Source organism: Taudactylus pleione, unplaced genomic scaffold, assembly GCF_031769625.1.
Source record: "Taudactylus pleione unplaced genomic scaffold, aTauple2 ptg000825l, whole genome shotgun sequence".
Lineage (NCBI taxonomy): Eukaryota > Metazoa > Chordata > Amphibia > Anura > Myobatrachidae > Taudactylus > Taudactylus pleione.
The window spans coordinates 995,658-1,018,566 of NW_028285227.1; the positions used below are offsets into that span (position 1 = coordinate 995,658).

Here is a 22,909-nt window from a genome sequence, read left to right on the forward strand (position 1 = left end):
CCCCGCTAGAAAGGGCCCAGTGCTGATTTTAATTTTAGGGGTACCCCTACGCAATTTTTTTACCCCTATAATTAAAACCAAGACTGACCCTGCAGCCTGGTGCTGGTACATAATTTACGGTAAAACCCTGCTCGTTTTGTTCCCCGTAATTTTAGGTACCAGGACAGGCTGGTAAGTCCGGGGCTGGCTAAGCTTTACGGGGGGACCCTAATGTAATTTTTTTTTTTTTTAATTATTTAACCCATTTTTTACAGGTATTAAAACACACAAGCAGCTTACACATATCTCACTGATATATCTCACTGATATGTGCAGGCTGCTTGCTCGGATGAGTTTTGCAGAGAGAAAACACTGCAATCTCGAGTAAGTAATCTCATCTAAACTCTCATCTAAACTCGCAATTTGGAAGAGAAAACTCGATCTGCTTCACCATCGAAAAACTCACTTTCAGCTAAACTCACTTCTTAGTAAATTTGCGAGTTTGATAAGGGAAAACTCACCCGAGTTTTGGTGAAGCGAAGTGAGTTTAAAAACTAAAAAACTCGACTAAACTCTAATCTTAGTAAATGTACCCCCTAGAGTGGTGACAGGGGCTTGTAACAAAACGGAGGGGATCTCCTGTGAGAACGTCTCTGAATAATTTACACCTTGGTATTGTCCGAGACATCGCTGGCTGCGGACGGTGTCAGTGTCCGCTCTGTAATCTGAGGTGTTGCCATACGATGGTCTTTGCCCTTGAAGTTTGTATTATCCTGTGTATAATTCTGTGTATTATCCTGAGTATAAGTTTCTTATTCTTTTTATGAACTCTTATTGACGTCATTCAGGACACTACACCGAACAGTTATGAAGTTTGTAGTGTAACTAATAAAAAAATGTTCTTCTTTGTCTGTAATACAATCTCCATGTAACAGCTGTCCCATGGTAATGCCAATTCCCCCTGATTGCCACTAGATGGCGCTCTTCTATTGACGTGTGAGGGAAATACATTATTGTGCCTCAGCAATACAGCCGGCAGACCTAACGTTATCACCTACATAGTCCCTGTGGGTGAAAAAACGATTGTGATGATCCAGAGGGGATTTAAAACAAACCCATAGGGGGCAATTTAATTAGCTGCGACAGGGGCAAGTTGTCGTTGCAACGTTGTGGAACCGCCGGCAATGGCACCTCATCTCGCAGCCGATACTCACAGATTTGTACGGAGCCCATCTCCTGGCAGGAGAACATTGGTACGGTTCACTTTCCGGGTTATATTTATCCCATCTGCATTAAAAATACAGATTATGATGAATATGCCCCAAGGTCTTGTGTGTTCCTGAGACACCTGCAGAAGTGGGGTTGTTGGAAGAATCTGCATAGGATCCGCTTTCGGGTGGGTGGTTGTGACGCTGGAGCCGGCAATCTGTGCAACAGGTGCGCTGGGGGTATTTCTCCGCAATACCAGGCTCGCAGCGCGGCGTCACTTCTCTTTCAGAAATTTTGTTCAGGTAATTTATATCCTCGCCGGTTCCTCCCAACGTATCCACAAACCAGCTGATAAATTGGGGTGAGAGGTGATCACCATAGTGCACCCGATAAAACATTTCACATTTTATTAAAATGATGAGAAATTTCAGACGTACAATAATGAAAAAAATCCACAGCTCATCTGAAAAGCATTTTTAGGACATCACGCACTCTGGGCACCGGCCTATGCCACCACAGGTCCTGGACCACGAACCAACCCAACGCGTTTCGTCCTGTCCACCACTTGCTGATAGAATGACTTCCTCAGGGGGAATCCTGAGACCAGGTTTGGAGATCCGGAACGGCTGTATACAGAACACGTAGGGGAGATATTACCAAACAGTTGATTATACACTTGTAGATTATAGCAGGGGTAGACGCTGTGTGGGACTACAGCTCCCAGCATGCCTTGCTACAGTTTTGCTGTTCGGGCAATGCTGAAACGGTTTCAGGTCATGCTGGGATGTGTAGTTACGCAGCAGCTGGAGGGTCACAGGTTGCCTACCCCTGAATTATACCATAAATCATCCCGGGCACACCTAGGTAAGGAGTGTCTGCGTGTCCTCGATCATTTCTCTCCGGGGTAGTTTGTGGTTAGAGACCCTGTGTAACACCCGGCTTCTTACCTGTCACAGGTATTGCTCTGTATCCAGGAAAAGCCCAGATGCTGAGCTGCGAGCACCATTTCTACGACCACATCCCGCCGCTAAGGAATCCGGGTCAGCCGGGAGACGATCGCTGTGTCACTCAGAAGATCAGCTACACCGACCCTTTCACCAACCAGACCGTGGTAATTCCCGGCTTCCGGTGGTAACACGGGGCATAGGAGCTGGGCACAGGGTTTAATAATACAGCGACAGGTGGTCAGTCACCCAGCAATGAGAGAGGTCACATCTCAGACACGGTAGTGTAAGCCGAGGACTCCCAGCGATGACCTCTCCCTCAGAGATGCCCCATTACCTTCATCCGCCACACTGCCCCGGGCACAGTCTATGTACCTTCTGGGCCCGTGCACGTACTTAATCATTCCTGCTGGCTGGGTAGGACTAGTGTGAGGTTCCGGTATGTCTAAGCTGGGTCTGACAGAGGGGACAGCACAGGGTTTTTTACATTCTTTTAGCCCCTGCTCAGCTGCAACCAATCAGATCATCAGAATGCTCACTGCAGCACATGGTATTTCGGAGATGAGTGGGAGGCTGTGACCTTGTGTGATTATATTAGTGTGGACAGAGCTGCATGTGACAGGGCAGTGATATGATGTGTGGAGGGGAATGGAGGCAACAGGAAGTCACAGGCTGAGAATTTATATAGTGGAAGGAGCAGGGTCCCCAGCAGCACAGAGTATATCAGGAGATGAGTGATGTGTCAGTGAGGACAGGGCTGCATGTGACAGGGACAGTGACATGATGTGAGGAGGGGAATGGAGGCAGCAGGAAGCCACAGACTGAGAGTTATATAGAGGGAGGAGCAGGGTCTCCCAGCAGCACAGAGTATATCAGGAGACAAGTGATGTTTCAGTGAGGACAGGGCTGCATGTGATAGGGGCAATGACAATAATAGTGTGTAATAATGTAAGCTGTATATTTTGTAACTTTATTTTAATTTTAAGAATATGTATATCCATATAACAGTGTATGACAACAAGTGGTTATAACAAATAAGTGTTAAAACATGTAGTATATATATAACAGATTAAATACATAGAACTAATCACCAGTTCATATATAAATAATTCTAACAAGTTGATAAGCAGTACTTTATAATATACTGTTTATAATATACTGTTTCAGAGCGTCACAGTGAATGTCGGCTTGTAGTTCCTTTTCAATTAAATAACCCTTAAACCAGATCTATAAATGGCAGTAGCCTGACAGCATAAAAGACTCAAGTGTACTCTTAAATTCATACTGCCATACAAACGGCATTATCCTGGCAGTATAAGAGGTTCATTTCATTGGAAAGGGTCTACAAGCACTTTGTCAATCATCACTGTATGTTATATATGAAACCCTGTATTTCTGGTGACGGCTTTTAGTGTAGCATTAGCTGTGGGAATGAATTTATCAGTTATAAAGTTGCAGCCCTGATATATTATGCAGCTGCCGTAAATTAGAGGCTTTATTACATAACTAAATAAAGCCTATTTCAGTCATTACTGTATCTCCTGATGTGGCAATAGCGAGAGGAAGATTATGCTGGGATATGTACCAGCGCACGCCACGTTAGATGGGCCTCCCCATGAAAGCTGGCGAATCTCTTTACCGGTGGGAGCTTCCATCAGAGACAGCACAAAGGTAGCCTTTCATAGTTAGGGTGATGTAGCCTTTCATAGTTAGGGTGATGTAGCCTTTCATAGTTAGGGTGATGTAGCCTTTCATAGTTAGGGTGATGTAGCCTTTCATAGTTAGGGTGATGTAGCCTTTCATAGTTAGGGTGATGTAGCCTTTCATAGTTAGGGTGATGTAGCCTTTCATAGTTAGGGTGAGGTCATATTGCTGGCTTTTCTCTACATAATAAATAGCGCCTGATGGATATTTGCAGTGCTCCCTTGCATCAGATAACCACTAGATGGCAGTGTGGATCCAGAGAACACAAAATGAGCCATGTTACTGTAAAGTTGTCAGTGATGGTGTAACTTTGTCTACATGCGTTACACATGGCGTAGAAAGTGCCAGCGGGGCTCCAGTGTCTCACTGATGTCACAGGATGCATTCCCGTATATAGAATCCCTGCATTTGGTACAGAGCATACAGAGTAAATAGTCATATGTTATCGCTAGAGGTTGATAAAACGTACATTAGACCGCATTGGTATTTAATGTTGTTGCCTTTTTTTTTTTTTTTTACAATAATTTTTTATTTGTGTGTATACATTTGTATGTATATGTGTGTGTGTGTACATTTGTATGTATATCTGTGTGTGTATACATTTGTATGTATATGTGTGTGTACATTTGTATGTATATGTGTGTGTACATTTGTATGTATGTGTGTGTACATTTGTATGTATGTGTGTGTGTGTGTGTACATTTGTATGTATATCTGTGTGTGTATACAGTTGTATGTATGTGTGTGTACATTTGTATGTATATGTGTGTATACATTTGTATGTATGTGTGTATACATTTATATGTATATGTGTGTATACATTTGTATGTGTGTGTGTATACATTTGTATGTGTGTGTATACATTTGTATGTATATGTGTGTGTGTGTATACATTTGTATGTATATGTGTGTGTGTGTATACATTTGTATGTATATGTGTGTGTGTGTATACATTTGTATGTATATGTGTGTGTGTGTATACATTTGTATGTATATGTGTGTGTGTGTATACATTTGTGTGTGTGTGTGTATACATTTGTATGTGTGTGTGTGTATACATTTGTATGTATATGTGTGTGTGTGTATACATTTGTATGTATGTGTGTGTGTGTGTACATTTGTATGTATATATGTGTGTGTGTGTGTATACATTTGTATGTATATGTGTGTGTATACATTTGTATGTGTGTGTATACATTTGTATGTATATGTGTGTGTGTGTGTACATTTGTATGTATATCTGTGTGTGTATACAGTTGTATGTGTGTATACATTTGTATGTATATGTGTGTGTGTGTATACATTTGTATGTGTGTGTGTGTGTACATTTGTATGTATATATGTGTGTGTGTGTGTGTATACATTTGTATGTATATGTGTGTGTATACATTTGTATGTGTGTGTATACATTTGTATGTATATGTGTGTGTGTGTGTGTACATTTGTATGTATATCTGTGTGTGTATACAGTTGTATGTGTGTGTACATTTGTATGTATGTGTGTGTACATTTGTATGTATATGTGTGTATACATTTGTATGTATATGTGTGTGTGTATACATTTGTATGTATATGTGTGTGTGTGTGTACATTTGTATGTGTGTGTGTGTACATTTGTATGTATGTGTGTGTACATTTGTATGTATGTGTGTGTACATTTGTATGTATATGTGTGTATACATTTGTATGTATATGTGTGTGTGTATACATTTGTATGTATATGTGTGTGTGTGTGTACATTTGTATGTGTGTGTGTGTGTACATTTGTATGTATGTGTGTGTGTATACATTTGTATGTATATGTGTGTGTGTACATTTGTATGTATATCTGTGTGTGTACATTTGTATGTGTGTGTACATTTGTATGTATATGTGTGTGTACATTTGTATGTATGTGTGTATACATTTGTATGTATGTGTGTGTACATTTGTATGTATATGTGTGTATACATTTGTATGTATATGTGTGTGTGTGTGTGTGTGTACATTTGTATGTATTTCTGTGTGTGTATACAGTTGTATGTATGTGTGTGTACATTTGTATGTATATGTGTGTATACATTTGTATGTATGTGTGTGTATACATTTGTATGTATATGTGTGTATACATTTGTATGTATATGTGTGTGTGTATACATTTGTATGTATATCTGTGTGTGTGTACATTTGTATGTATATCTGTGTGTGTATACATTTGTATGTATGTGTGTGTAGATTTGTATATATGTGTGTGTGTACATTTGTATGTGTGTGTACATTTGTATGTGTGTGTACATTTGTATGTATATGTGTGTGTACATTTGTATATATGTGTGTGTGTACATTTGTATGTATATGTGTGTGTACATTTGTATGTATATGTGTGTGTACATTTGTATGTATATGTGTGTGTACATTTGTATGTATATGTGTGTGTACATTTGTATGTATGTGTGTGTATACATTTGTATGTATATGTGTGTGTGTGTATACATTTGTATGTATATGTGTGTGTGTGTATACATTTGTATGTATATGTGTGTGTGTGTGTGTGTATACATTTGTATGTATATGTGTGTGTGTGTGTATACATTTGTATGTATATGTGTGTGTGTGTGTATACATTTGTGTGTGTGTATACATTTGTATGTGTGTGTATACATTTGTATGTGTGTGTGTGTATACATTTGTATGTATATGTGTGTGTGTGTGTATACATTTGTATGTATATGTGTGTGTGTGTGTACATTTGTATGTATATATGTGTGTGTGTGTGTACATTTGTATGTATATATGTGTGTGTGTGTATACATTTGTATGTATATATGTGTGTGTGTGTGTATACATTTGTATGTATATGTGTGTGTGTGTGTACATTTGTATGTATATATGTGTGTGTGTGTGTATACATTTGTATGTATGTGTGTGTGTATACATTTGTATGTGTGTGTATACATTTGTATGTATATGTGTGTGCGTGTGTACATTTGTATGTATATCTGTGTGTGTATACAGTTGTATGTGTGTGTACATTTGTATGTATGTGTGTGTACATTTGTATGTATATGTGTGTGTACATTTGTATGTATATGTGTGTATACATTTGTATGTATATGTGTGTGTATACATTTGTATGTATATGTGTGTGTGTGTGTACATTTGTATGTGTGTGTACATTTGTATGTATATGTGTGTGTGTGTGTGTACATTTGTATGTATATCTGTGTGTGTATACAGTTGTATGTATGTGTGTGTACATTTGTATGTATGTGTGTGTACATTTGTATGTATATGTGTGTATACATTTGTATGTATGTGTGTGTATACATTTGTATGTATATGTGTGTGTACATTTGTATGTATATCTGTGTGTGTGTACATTTGTATGTATATCTGTGTGTGTATACATATGTATGTGTGTGTAGATTTGTATATATGTGTGTGTGTACATTTGTATATATGTGTGTGTACATTTGTATGTATATGTGTGTGTACATTTGTATGTATGTGTGTGTATACATTTGTATGTATATGTGTGTGTGTGTGTACATTTGTATGTATATCTGTGTGTGTATACAGTTGTATGTATGTGTGTGTACATTTGTATGTTTGTGTGTGTGTATACATTTGTATGTGTGTGTGTACATTTGTATGTATATGTGTGTGTGTGTGTGTGTGTACATTTGTATGTATATGTGTGTGTGTGTGTGTGTACATTTGTATGTATATGTGTGTGTGTGTATATACATTTGTATGTATGTGTGTGTGTGTGTACATTTGTATGTATATTTGTGTGTGTGTACATTTGTATGTATGTGTGTATACATTTGTATGTATGTGTGTGTACATTTGTATGTATGTGTGTGTGTGTACATTTGTATGTATGTGTGTGTGTACATTTGTATGTATGTGTGTGTACATTTGTATGTATGTGTGTGTACATTTGTATGTATGTGTGTGTACATTTGTATGTATGTGTGTGTACATTTGTATGTATATGTGTGTGTACATTTTTATGTATATCTGTGTGTGTGTGTGTGTACATTTTTATGTATATCTGTGTGTGTATACAGTTGTATGTGTGTGTACATTTGTATGTGTATGTGTGTGTACATTTGTATGTATATGTGTGTGTACATTTGTATGTATGTGTGTGTATACATTTGTATGTATATGTGTGTGTGTGTGTGTACATATGTATGTGTGTGTGTGTACATTTGTATGTATGTGTGTGTACATTTGTATGTATGTGTGTGTACATTTGTATGTATGTGTGTGTACATTTGTATGTATATGTGTGTGTACATTTGTATGTATATGTGTGTGTACATTTTTATGTATATCTGTGTGTGTATTAGGGGTGTGCACCGGCCACTTTTCGTGTTTTGTGTTTTGGTTTTGGATCTGGATCTTTCTTCGTGTTTTGGATCTGGATTGGTTTTGCCAAAACCACCCTTCCGTGTTTTGGGTTCTGGGTTTTGTGTTTTGGATCTGTATTTTTTTTTTAAAAAAGCATAAAAACAGCTAAAATCACAGAATTTGTTGGTTTCTCTGCTCCTATGCTATTATTAACCTCAATAACCTTAATTTCCACTCATTTCCAGTCTATTCTGAACACCTCACACCTCACAATAGTGTTTTCATGTCCAAAAGGTTGCACCGAGGTAGCTGGATGACTATGCTAAGCGACACGAGTGGGCGGCACAAACACGTGACCCATCTAGGAGTGACACTGCAGTGGCAGACAGGATGGCAGTTAGAAAAACTAGGCCCCAAACTGTACATAATGCAAAGAAAAAAAAGAAGTGCAAGATGGAATTGTCCTTGGGCCCTCCCACCCACCCTTATGTTGTATAAACAGGACATGCACACTTTAACAAATCAATCATTTCAGCGCCAGGGTCTGCCACACAACTGTGGCTGAAATGATTGGTTCGTTTGGGTCCCCACAAAACAAGCTGGCAATTAATGTGTCCCTGCACAAACTGGCTCTACGGAGGCAAGATGTCATCCTCATCCTCCTCATCCACCGATTCCTCACCCTCTTCAGTGTGTACATCCTCATCCTCACAGAGTATTAATTCGTCCCTGCTGGAACCACAGGTCCCTCTGTACGTTCTGGAGGCTGGTCTCCCTGGAAGAGTTGATAATTCATTTTATGAACATCATCTTCTCCACATTTTGTGGAAGCAACCTCCTACGCCTTTCGCTGACAAGGTTCCCGGCTGCACTAAACACTCTTTCGGAGTACACACTGGAGGGGGGGCAACTCAGGTAAAATAGAGCCAGTTTGTACAGGGACCTCCAAATTGCTTATTTTTCCTGCCAGTACAGGTACGGACTGTCTGACATGCCTACTTGGATGCTGTCACCGATGTAATCCTTTAACAGACAGACGCACGCTTGTCGCTGCTGCTTTGAGGATTCAAGTGCGGCTACAGCCCACACAATTCACAAAGACAGAAAAAAAAAAAGAATATTTTTATTGTTTGTGGAGCACACTTTGAGGGTTACACCACCCTTTAACAGACAGACGCACGCTTGTCGCTGCTGCTTTAAGGATGCAGGTGTGGCTACAGCCCACACATTTCACAAAGACCAAAAAAAAAAGAACAATATTTTAATTGTTTGTGTAGCACACTTTGAGGGTGTCACCACCCTTTAACAGACAGACGCACGCTTGTCGCTGCTGCTTTGAGGATGCAAGTGTGGCTACATCGCACACAAGTCACAAACACATTAAAAAAATAGTTTTTTATTTTTTGGAACACTTTGAGAGTTACACCACCCTTTAACAGACAGACGCACGCTTGTCGCTGCTGCTTTAAGGATGCAGGTGAGGCTACAGCCCACACATTTCACAAAGACCGAAAAAAAAAGAACAATATTTTAATTGTTTGTGTAGAACACTTTGAGGGTGTCACCACCCTTTAACAGACAGACGCACGCTTGTCGCTGCTGCTTTGAGGATGCAGGTGGAATCTAGACGGGATTTGGAACCGAGGACACACTACCTCCATCAATTGTCTAAATCCCACTGCACTAATGTCGGATACCGGACGCACGTCTAACACCAACATAGCAGTCAAGGCCTCAGTTATACGTTTTGCTTCAGGATGACTGCTGTCGTACTTCATCCTCATCGCTAGGGACTGTTGGAGGGTCAATTGTTTAGTAAAAGTAGTGATGTTCCTACTTCCTCTCTGGGATGATGAACAACTCCCAGCAGCAGCAACAGCACTAGGAGGAAGAGGTTCTTGATCTTTCCCTATTTTATTTTTATCGGAGAAAGTTTGGTCCTCCATTTATGTTATATTGATATATATACGTGCGGCTAAAGCGCACACAAACACAGAAAATATTATTTTATTTTTGCTGGAGAGTAGTGCACTTTGTGGGTTACACCACCCTTTAAGAAATGAGCCAGCCGGCTCTTTACTTATGGGACACAGGCGCACGCTTGGCGCTGCTCCTTTGTTGATGCACGTGCAGCCACAGTGCACACAATTCACAAACACAGAAAATATTTTTTTTTTAGGTTTGGACTGGAGTGTACTTTCGGGGGTTACAGCACCCTTAACGGTCAAGCCAGCCGGCCCTTTACTTATGACACAGGCGCACGCTTGGCACTACTTTGTTGATGCACGTGCGGCTACTGCGCACACAATTCACAAACACAGAAAATAATTTTTTTTTAGGTTTGGACTGGAGTGTACTTTCGGGGGTTACAGCACCCTTAACGGTCAAGCCAGCCGGCCCTTTACTTATGACACAGGCGCACGCTTGGCACTACTTTGTTGATGCACGTGCGGCTACTGCGCACACAGTTCACAAACACAGAAAATAATTTTTTTTTAGGTTTGGACTGGAGTGTACTTTCGGGGGTTACAGCACCCTTAACGGTCAAGCCAGCCGGCCCTTTACTTATGACACAGGCGCACGCTTGGCACTACTTTGTTGATGCACGTGCGGCTACTGCGCACACAATTCACAAACACAGAAAATAATTTTTTTTAGGTTTGGACTGGAGTGTACTTTCGGGGGTTACAGCACCCTTAATGGTCAAGCCAGCCGGCCCTTTACTTATGACACAGGCGCACGCTTGGCACTACTTTGTTGATGCACGTGCGGCTACTGCGCACACAATTCACAAACACAGAAAATAATTTTTTTTTAGGTTTGGACTGGAGTGTACTTTCGGGGGTTACAGCACCCTTAACGGTCAAGCCAGCCGGCCCTTTACTTATGACACAGGCGCACGCTTGGCACTACTTTGTTGATGCACGTGCGGCTACTGCGCACACAATTCACAAACACAGAAAATATATTATTTTTTTAGCACTTGGGGGGAGCACCCCTGATGGACAGAGCACCCCCTGGACAACACTACAGCACTCCTTTAGGACTGGGACACTGCACAGGACTTTGGAGTGGACACAGCCCCTATGGAGAACTGACTACACAACACAGTCCAGCCAGCCCCTATGGACTTTGAAGTAGTGGACACAGCCCCTATTAACAACAGCAGCACAGCACAACACAGCCAGCCCCTATGGACTTTGAAGTAGTGGACAACAGCAGCACTACACTACACTACACTACACAGCCCTAACTCCCACCCTCCCTCTTCACTGTCCACAGCCGAGTGAGAAAATGGCGCCGACGCGGGTACCTTATATAGGATCCAAAACCCGCGAGACTCGGAAGGCGGGATGATGACGTTTTGCCTCGATTTCAGATCCGAGTCAGGCGGGAAAAGTCGAGCCTGATTCGGATCGGACTCTGATCGGGGGGGCTCGGGGGGGTTCGGATTTCAGAAATCCGAACCCGCTCACCCCTAGTGTGTATACAGTTGTATGTGTGTGTACATTTGTATGTGTATGTGTGTGTACATTTGTATGTATATGTGTGTATACATTTGTATGTATATGTGTGTATACATTTGTATGTGTGTGTACATTTGTATGTATATGTGTGTATACATTTGTATGTATATGTGTATACATTTGTATGTATATGTGTGTGTGTGTGTACATTTGTATGTATATCTGTGTGTGTGTGTACATTTGTATGTATATCTGTGTGTGTGTACATTTGTATGTATGTGTGTGTGTACATTTGTATGTATGTGTGTGTACATTTGTATGTATGTGTGTGTACATATGTATGTGTGTGTACATTTGTATGTATGTGTGTGTGTGTACATTTGTATGTATATCTGTATGTGTGTACATTTGTATGTATATCTGTGTGTATACATTTGTATGTATGTGTGTACATTTGTATGTATGTGTGTACATTTGTATGTATGTGTGTGTGTACATTTGTATGTATGTGTGTGTATACATTTGTATGTATGTGTGTGTATACATTTGTATGTATATGTGTGTATACATTTGTATGTATATGTGTGTATACATTTGTATGTATATGTGTGTATACATTTGTATGTATATGTGTGTATACATTTGTATGTGTGTGTGTGTATACATTTGTATGTATATGTGTGTGTGTATACATTTGTATGTATATGTGTGTGTATACATTTGTATGTATGTGTGTGTGTGTATACATTTGTATGTATATGTGTGTGTACATTTGTATGTGTGTGAGTAAACCACTAATTTTCCAGCGTGAATGTATAAAGACATTTGTCTAACATGTCCTGGAACAGGAATGACAGCTTCCAGGAGCTCAGGGCTACAGTAACGAGCATTAGTGTCTGGCTGTCCCTCCTCCCCAACTTATTGTACGTCTTCCAGAGCGCATTACAAGGCGATGATAGTATCTGTAACAGTATTACATACATTGTAAGTCAGCAAATATAAGCATAGGAAATGCTGAGGAATGGGGGGGAGTTTGCATATTGACAGGACGGGAAAGACGTTTGCTTGTGAATGACACAGCCAACACTTGCCCTCAGCATCCCTAATATTAGGGTAAAATAGTCCCAGATAGGAACCCTCCTGTAGGTGGCGCTATGGAGATACACTATTGGCCTTGGGTGCAATGTCTGATGGGTACTGCGCTTCGCTTCCTCCAGGGTCCTTCATTAGGGAATACAGGACTTCACCATGGGGAACCCTTGGCCCAGCTCCCAGGCGGCTCACTCCAGGCAGCAGCTGACACTACGGGTGCGGCTGGCGGATAACAAGCACAGTCCGAGGTCAGGGCAGGCAGCAGCTGACACTACGGGTGCGGCTGGGGGATAACAAGCACATTCTTAGGTCAGGGCAGGCAGCAGCTGACACTACTGGTGCGGCTGGCGGATAACAAGCACAGTCCGAGGTCAGGGCAGGCAGCAGCTGACACTACGGGTGCGGCTGGTGGATAACAAGCACAGTCCGAGGTCAGGGCAGGCAGCAGCTGACACTACGGGTGCGGCTGGCGGATAGCAAGCACAGTCCGAGGTCAGGGCTGGCAGCAGCTGACACTACTGGTGCGGCTGGTGGATAACAAGCACAGTCCGAGGTCAGGGCAGGCAGCAGCTGACACTACGGGTGAGGCTGGCGGATAACAAGCACAGTCCGAGGTCAGGGCAGGCAGCAGCTGACACTACGGGTGCGGCTGGTGGATAACAAGCACAGTCCGAGGTCAGGGCAGGCAGCAGCCGACACTACGGGTGCGGCTGGGGGATAACGAGCACAGTCTTAGGTCAGGGCAGGCAGCAGCCGACACTACTGGTGCGGCTGGCGGATAACAAGCACAGTCCGAGGTCAGGGCAGGCAGCAGCTGACACTACGGGTGCGGCTGGTGGATAACAAGCACAGTCCGAGGTCAGGGCAGGCAGCAGCTGACACTACGGGTGCGGCTGGCGGATAACAAGCACAGTCCGAGGTCAGGGCAGGCAGCAGCTGACACTACGGGTGCGGCTGGCGGATAGCAAGCACAGTCCGAGGTCAGGGCTGGCAGCAGCTGACACTACGGGTGCGGCTGGTGGATAACAAGCACAGTCCGAGGTCAGGGCAGGCAGCAGCTGACACTACGGGTGAGGCTGGCGGATAACAAGCACAGTCCGAGGTCAGGGCAGGCAGCAGCCGACACTACGGGTGCGGCTGGTGGATAACAAGCACAGTCCGAGGTCAGGGCAGGCAGCAGCTGACACTATGGGTGTGGCTGGCGGATAACAAGCACAGTCCGAGGTCAGGGCAGGCAGCAGGTGACACTACGGGTGCGGCTGGCGGATAACCAGCACAGTCCGAGGTCAGGGCAGGCAGCAGGTGACACTACGGGTGCGGCTGGCGGATAACAAGCACAGTCTTAGGTCAGGGCAGGCAGCGCAGGTGCAGTATTACTAATGGCCACGATGTAAGACTAGCCGGATCAGTAACCTATGCTCGCCAGTGAGAGCTGTCACCAGGAGCACTACTGCCTGTTACAATTTAGGGACTAGGAATGGGGTGGGGATATTTTTATTTAATTTGCGATGGTCATAAGTATTAGCACAGAGATTTGCGTTTAGCACATTTACGCATACCCTGCACACGCCCCTTCTCACCCCTGTTCTGCCTCTCTGATTGTAAATATAGATACAACCAGGAGGCATCTCACTCATAGGCCCGCAAAACTGCCCCATGGTAAGCAGCGTGTGAGTGCGCACATGAAACGCAGAGGATCAGACTTTTGGTTAGATACTTACCGGAGGGTTATGGTTAGTTACTTACCGGAGGGTTATGGTTAGATACTTACCGGAGGGTTTTGGTTAGATACTTACCGGAGGGTTTTGGTTAGATACTTACCAGAGGGTTATGGTTAGTTACTTACCGGAGGGTTTTGGTTAGATACTTACCGGAGGGTTATGGTTAGATACTTACCGGAGGGTTATGGTTAGTTACTTATCGGACGGTTATAGTTAGGTGCTAGGAGGGAGGGTAAAGATTAGGGTTCGAAAAAAAAAAAAATGTGTCAACTATTTTCATGTTGACCTTTTGAGCCTGTTAATCTTCTGTACTGACTAACTTTTTTTCGTGTCGACCTTTTGTTGTCTACCAAATTAGTGACAACATTTTATTGTTGACCTTTTGATTCACACCCATAACAAGTTACAGCGTTAATGTGTCGCCATTCCCTCTCCCCATCTATATTTCCCACCATGCGCAGTAGGCCCACGACGGCAGTGTCATAATCGCCGACACTTCTGTATCCTTTACTATTAGAACAACCGGAAAAGATTGAGGTCACAGGGGTTGGGGTCCCATGAGGCGGCTATTTAGGACGAGGGGCTGTCCCTTTATGTTGTGTGTGAATCCTAATTCTTACCCGGCATGGTTGGCGCTCTGCGCATGTTTTGCAGAAGCACGCCCTCATTATTAAAGGGCCCTGCGAGGTGAGGAAGCGAGAACTGGTCTTCCTGCAATTCCACCTTAACGAGACGGAACAAGACTTCAGCGCCATCGATTATCTTCTCTTTTCCTCCTACAAGGATTTCTTAACCAGGTGCGTACGTACTGATCATGTGACGCGGAGCGCTGTATACCCCGGGATCATTCACCATTATGCGTGCCCTATTTATACTATTATTACACAGTGGAAAGATTTGTTATAATAGCTTCTGCCAGATAGTTAGTAAAATACCGTTTGTTGAGAAAATCATGAACAAGTTGCTACTTGCTGCCATATTTCTGAGAAACGTCTGTCTCTCATAGCAAACATGGATGACTAAATATACCCTAATGTATGCAGCAGACTGTACATCACTGTGATTTCACTTTTAAGCGGATAAGAAAGCATCTCCAAGTATCACGCAGTACTCTGCGCCATCAGTACGTAAAATGCGGTACTGCTCAATTTGAACCACAACATAGGTTCTGCGCCATAGATCTATACGGATACAATAGGACAGAAACGGAACATGCGTGGCGGAGGCAGGTGAGACGTCGAAGGTGGACACTGACTCTAGCGTGAAGTTATAGTCTCAGCGCCTTGTTTATTTGTAGCCTTTCAGTCGATGCTCCTGTGTTCATTGTACCGTTGATGGGGACGCTGTAATATTTAATGTATTCGCCGGGTGATGCCGGGAGCCAGACAATGCCGCTCTTGTGCTCTGGGGAAGAACGTCTGTAAAAGTACAGCAGCCTCTAAATGAGTCCTTTGTCTGCCCGGCTCGCAGGTTATTCATCTGTGGCATTAAGCCTTTGACGTACTTTAAATATAAAGCGATGAACGTTATGTTCTATGGCAGTTACTAATGTCTGTGTAAACATCGCCACGTGCGCACGCTTGTACCAGCTCGTTTATCTTTGTGCGTCTTACTTCCTGCTGTTTCTATTACTCGGGGTTCCATCATTACACTCTGTGCCCCCTGTATCAGGTAAACCTCGCTGGTACTGGGTATTACCCCCTCTGCCCCTGAACTGCCTGAATTATGTGACATAGATCCAGCACGGTGCAGGAAATGTTGTGCATAGTATATTACGCTGTGTTGTGCTGTGCATAGTATATTACGCACCGTGTTGTGCTGTGCATAGCATATTACGCGCTGTGTTGTGCTGTGCATAGTATATTACGCGCTGTGTTGTGCTGTGCTTAGTATATTACGCGCTGTGTTGTGCTGTGCATAGTATATTACGCGCCGTGTTGTGCTGTGCATAGTATATTACGCTGTGTTGTGCTGTGCATAGTATATTACGCACCGTGTTGTGCTGTGCATAGCATATTACGCGCTGTGTTGTGCTGTGCATAGTATATTACGCGCCGTGTTGTGCTGTGCATAGTATATTACGCGCCGTGTTGTGCTGTGCATAGTATATTACGCTGTGTTGTGCTGTGCATAGTATATTACGCACCGTGTTGTGCTGTGCTTAGTATATTACGCGCTGTGTTGTGCTGTGCATAGTATATTACGCTGTGTTGTGCTGTGCATAGTATATTGCGCTGTGTTGTGCTGTGCATAGTATATTACGCGCTGTGTTGTGCTGTGCATAGTATATTACGCTGTGTTGTGCTGTGCATAGTATATTACGCTGTGTTGTGCTGTGCATAGTATATTACGCGCTGTGTTGTGCTGTGCATAGTATATTACGCTGTGTTGTGCTGTGCTTAGTATATTACGCGCCGTGTTGTGCTGTGCATAGTATATTACGCGCCGTGTTGTGCTGTGCATAGTATATTACGCGCCGTGTTGTGCTGTGCATAGTATATTACGCTGTGTTGTGCTGTGCATAGTATATTACGCGCCGTGTTGTGCTGTGCATAGTATATTACGCTGTGTTGTGCTGTGCATAGTATATTACGCTGTGTTGTGCTGTGCATAGTATATTACGCGCCGTGTTGTGCTGTGCATAGTATATTACGCGCCGTGTTGTGCTGTGCATAGTATATTACGCTGTGTTGTGCTGTGCATAGTATATTACGCGCCGTGTTGTGCTGTGCATAGTATATTACGCGCCGTGTTGTGCTGTGCATAGCATATTACGCACCGTGTTGTGCTGTGCATAGTATATTACGCGCCGTGTTGTGCTGTGCATAGTATATTACGCGCCGTGTTGTGCTGTGCATAGTATATTACGCGCCGTGTTGTGCTGTGCATAGTATATTACGCGCCGTGTTGTGCTGTGCATAGTATATTACGCGCCGTGTTGTGCTGTGCATAGTATATTACGCGCAGTGTTGTGCTGTGCATAGTATATTACGCGCTGTGTTGTGCTGTGCATAGTATATTACGCTGTGTTGTGCTGTGCATAGTATATTACGCGCCGTGTTGTGCTGTGCATAGTATATTACGCGCCGTGTTGTGCTGTGCATAGTATATTACGCGCCGTGTTGTGCTGTGCATAGTATATTACGCGCCGTGTTGTGCTGTGCATAGTATATTACGCGCCGTGTTGTGCTGTGCATAGTATATTACGCGCCGTGTTGTGCTGTGCATAGTATATTACGCGCCGTGTTGTGCTGTGCATAGTATATTACGCGCCGTGTTGTGCTGTGCATAGTATATTACGCGCCGTGTTGTGCTGTGCATAGTATATTACGCGCCGTGTTGTGCTGTGCATAGTATATTACGCGCCGTGTTGTGCTGTGCATAGTATATTACGCGCCGTGTTGTGCTGTGCATAGTATATTACGCGCCGTGTTGTGCTGTGCATAGTATATTACGCGCCGTGTTGTGCTGTGCATAGTATATTACGCGCCGTGTTGTGCTGTGCATAGTATATTACGCGCCGTGTTGTGCTGTGCATAGTATATTACGCGCCGTGTTGTGCTGTGCATAGTATATTACGCGCCGTGTTGTGCTGTGCATAGTATATTACGCGCCGTGTTGTGCTGTGCATAGTATATTACGCGCCGTGTTGTGCTGTGCATAGTATATTACGCGCCGTGTTGTGCTGTGCATAGTATATTACGCGCCGTGTTGTGCTGTGCATAGTATATTACGCTGTGTTGTGCTGTGCATAGTATATTACGCTGTGTTGTGCTGTGCATAGTATATTACGCTGTGTTGTGCTGTGCATAGTATATTACACGCTGTGTTGTGCTGTGCATAGTATATTACACGCTGTGTTGTGCTGTGCATAGTATATTACACGCTGTGTTGTGCTGTGCATAGTATATTACACGCTGTGTTGTGCTGTGCATAGTATATTACGCTGTGTTGTGCTGTGCATAGTATATTACGCTGTGTTGTGCTGTGCATAGTATATTACGCGCTGTGTTGTGCTGTGCATAGTATATTACGCGCTGTGTTGTGCTGTGCATAGTATATTACGCCGTGTTGTGCTGTGCATAGTATATTACGCCGTGTTGTGCTGTGCATAGTATATTACGCGCTGTGTTGTGCTGTGCATAGTATATTACGCCGTGTTGTGCTGTGCATAGTATATTACGCTGTGTTGTGCTGTGCATAGTATATTACGCTGTGTTGTGCTGTGCATAGTATATTACGCTGTGTTGTGCTGTGCATAGTATATTACACGCTGTGTTGTGCTGTGCATAGTATATTACACGCTGTGTTGTGCTGTGCATAGTATATTACACGCTGTGTTGTGCTGTGCATAGTATATTACACGCTGTGTTGTGCTGTGCATAGTATATTACGCTGTGTTGTGCTGTGCATAGTATATTACGCTGTGTTGTGCTGTGCATAGTATATTACGCGCTGTGTTGTGCTGTGCATAGTATATTACGCGCTGTGTTGTGCTGTGCATAGTATATTACGCCGTGTTGTGCTGTGCATAGTATATTACGCCGTGTTGTGCTGTGCATAGTATATTACGCGCTGTGTTGTGCTGTGCATAGTATATTACGCGCTGTGTTGTGCTGTGCATAGTATATTACGCCGTGTTGTGCTGTGCATAGTATATTACGCTGTGTTGTGCTGTGCATAGTATATTACGCTGTGTTGTGCTGTGCATAGTATATTACGCTGTGTTGTGCTGTGCATAGTATATTACGCTGTGTTGTGCTGTGCATAGTATATTACGCTGTGTTGTGCTGTGCATAGTATATTACGCTGTGTTGTGCTGTGCATAGTATATTACGCTGTGTTGTGCCTAGTATATTACACGCTGTGTTGTGCTGTGCATAGTATATTACGCGCTGTGTTGTGCTGTGCATAGTATATTACGCTGTGTTGTGCTGTGCATAGTATATTACGCGCCGTGTTGTGCTGTGCATAGTATATTACGCGCCGTGTTGTGCTGTGCATAGTATATTACGCGCCGTGTTGTGCTGTGCATAGTATATTACGCGCCGTGTTGTGCTGTGCATAGTATATTACGCGCCGTGTTGTGCTGTGCATAGTATATTACGCGCCGTGTTGTGCTGTGCATAGTATATTACGCGCCGTGTTGTGCTGTGCATAGTATATTACGCGCCGTGTTGTGCTGTGCATAGTATATTACGCGCCGTGTTGTGCTGTGCATAGTATATTACGCGCCGTGTTGTGCTGTGCATAGTATATTACGCGCCGTGTTGTGCTGTGCATAGTATATTACGCGCCGTGTTGTGCTGTGCATAGTATATTACGCGCCGTGTTGTGCTGTGCATAGTATATTACGCGCCGTGTTGTGCTGTGCATAGTATATTACGCGCCGTGTTGTGCTGTGCATAGTATATTACGCGCCGTGTTGTGCTGTGCATAGTATATTACGCGCCGTGTTGTGCTGTGCATAGTATATTACGCTGTGTTGTGCTGTGCATAGTATATTACGCTGTGTTGTGCTGTGCATAGTATATTACGCTGTGTTGTGCTGTGCATAGTATATTACGCTGTGTTGTGCTGTGCATAGTATATTACACGCTGTGTTGTGCTGTGCATAGTATATTACACGCTGTGTTGTGCTGTGCATAGTATATTACACGCTGTGTTGTGCTGTGCATAGTATATTACACGCTGTGTTGTGCTGTGCATAGTATATTACGCTGTGTTGTGCTGTGCATAGTATATTACGCTGTGTTGTGCTGTGCATAGTATATTACGCGCTGTGTTGTGCTGTGCATAGTATATTACGCGCTGTGTTGTGCTGTGCATAGTATATTACGCCGTGTTGTGTTCTGCATAGTATATTACGCCGTGTTGTGCTGTGCATAGTATATTACGCGCTGTGTTGTGCTGTGCATAGTATATTACGCCGTGTTGTGCTGTGCATAGTATATTACGCCGTGTTGTGCTGTGCATAGTATATTACGCTGTGTTGTGCTGTGCATAGTATATTACGCTGTGTTGTGCTGTTCATAGTATATTACGCTGTGTTGTGCTGTTCATAGTATATTACGCTGTGTTGTGCTGTGCATAGTATATTACGCTGTGTTGTGCATAGTATATTACACGCTGTGTTGTGCTGTGCATAGTATATTACGCTGTGTTGTGCTGTGCATAGTATATTACGCTGTGTTGTGCTGTGCATAGTATATTACACGCTGTGTTGTGCTGTGCATAGTATATTACACGCTGTGTTGTGCTGTGCATAGTATATTACGCCGTGTTGTGCTGTGCATAGTATATTACGCGCTGTGTTGTGCTGTGCATAGTATATTACGCGCTGTGTTGTGCTGTGCATAGTATATTACGCGCTGTGTTGTGCTGTGCATAGTATATTACGCGCTGTGTTGTGCTGTGCATAGTATATTACGCTGTGTTGTGCTGTGCATAGTATATTACGCTGTGTTGTGCTGTGCATAGTATATTACGCTGTGTTGTGCTGTGCATAGTATATTACGCTGTGTTGTGCTGTGCATAGTATATTACACGCTGTGTTGTGCTGTGCATAGTATATTACACGCTGTGTTGTGCTGTGCATAGTATATTACGCTGTGTTGTGCTGTGCATAGTATATTACGCTGTGTTGTGCTGTGCATAGTATATTACACGCTGTGTTGTGCTGTGCATAGTATATTACGCTGTGTTGTGCTGTGCATAGTATATTACACGCTGTGTTGTGCTGTGCATAGTATATTACGCTGTGTTGTGCTGTGCATAGTATATTACGCTGTGTTGTGCTGTGCATAGTATATTACGCTGTGTTGTGCTGTGCATAGTATATTACGCTGTGTTGTGCTGTGCATAGTATATTACGCTGTGTTGTGCTGTGCATAGTATATTACGCTGTGTTGTGCTGTGCATAGTATATTACGCTGTGTTGTGCTGTGCATAGTATATTACACGCTGTGTTGTGCTGTGCATAGTATATTACGCTGTGTTGTGCTGTGCATAGTATATTACGCTGTGTTGTGCTGTGCATAGTATATTACACGCTGTGTTGTGCTGTGCATAGTATATTACGCTGTGTTGTGCTGTGCATAGTATATTACGCTGTGTTGTGCTGTGCATAGTATATTACGCTGTGTTGTGCTGTGCATAGTATATTACGCTGTGTTGTGCTGTGCATAGTATATTACGCTGTGTTGTGCTGTGTAGAGTATATTACGCTGTGTATAGTATATTACGCTGTGTTGTGCTGTGTATAGTATATTACGCTGTGTATAGTATATTACGCTGTGTTGTGCTGTGTATAGTATATTACGCTGTGTATAGTATATTACGCTGTGTTGTGCTGTGCATAGTATATTACGCTGTGTTGTGCTGTGCATAGTATATTACGCTGTGTTGTGCTGTGCATAGTATATTACGCTGTGTTGTGCTGTGCATAGTATATTACACGCTGTGTTGTGCTGTGCATAGTATATTACGCTGTGTTGTGCTGTGCATAGTATATTACGCTGTGTTGTGCTGTGCATAGTATATTACGCTGTGTTGTGCTGTGCATAGTATATTACGCTGTGTTGTGCTGTGCATAGTATATTACGCTGTGTTGTGCTGTGCATAGTATATTACGCTGTGTTGTGCTGTGCATAGTATATTACGCTGTGTTGTGCTGTGCATAGTATATTACGCTGTGTTGTGCTGTGCATAGTATATTACACGCTGTGTTGTGCTGTGCATAGTATATTACGCTGTGTTGTGCTGTGCATAGTATATTACGCTGTGTTGTGCTGTGCATAGTATATTACACGCTGTGTTGTGCTGTGTATAGTATATTACGCTGTGTTGTGCTGTGCATAGTATATTACGCTGTGTTGTGCTGTGCATAGTATATTACGCTGTGTTGTGCTGTGCATAGTATATTACGCTGTGTTGTGCTGTGCATAGTATATTACGCTGTGTTGTGCTGTGTATAGTATATTACGCTGTGTATAGTATATTACGCTGTGTTGTGCTGTGTATAGTATATTACGCTGTGTATAGTATATTACGCTGTGTTGTGCTGTGCATAGTATTGCTATTTCAAATTCCCTGATTAAACCTTCCAAGAAGTGTCAGCTATTGCAAACTACTGCTCAGTAAATGTATCCCATGGTAACTGTTGAGCAGTGTATATTGCCTTGGTACGTATAACATCACAGAGCAGTGTATATTGCCTTGGTATGTATAACATCACAGAGCAGTGTATATTGCCTTGGTATAGATAACATCACAGAGCAGTGTATATTGCCTTGGTATGTATAACATCACAGAGCGGTGTATATTGCCTTGGTATAGATAACATCACAGAGCAGTGTATATTGCCTTGGTACGTATAACATCACAGAGCAGTGTATGGTGCCTTGGTACGTATAACATCACAGAGCAGTATATATTGCCTTGGTACGTATAACAT

The 22,909-nt window shown here is 42.9% G+C and overlaps 1 protein-coding gene across 3 annotated transcripts in view; it reads left to right on the forward strand.

The window, feature by feature from the left end:
- PACC1 (proton activated chloride channel 1) overlaps positions 1 to 22,909 on the forward strand; it is a 51,931-nt gene that overhangs the window by 17,905 nt on the left and 11,117 nt on the right. For all 3 annotated transcript variants that reach the window (XM_088458318.1, XM_088458319.1, XM_088458320.1), the window contains exons 4-5: positions 2,145 to 2,299; positions 15,109 to 15,251. In XM_088458318.1, the coding sequence (XP_088314444.1) occupies positions 2,145 to 2,299; positions 15,109 to 15,251 (298 nt within the window). The remainder of the gene's footprint in view (positions 1 to 2,144; positions 2,300 to 15,108; positions 15,252 to 22,909) is intronic.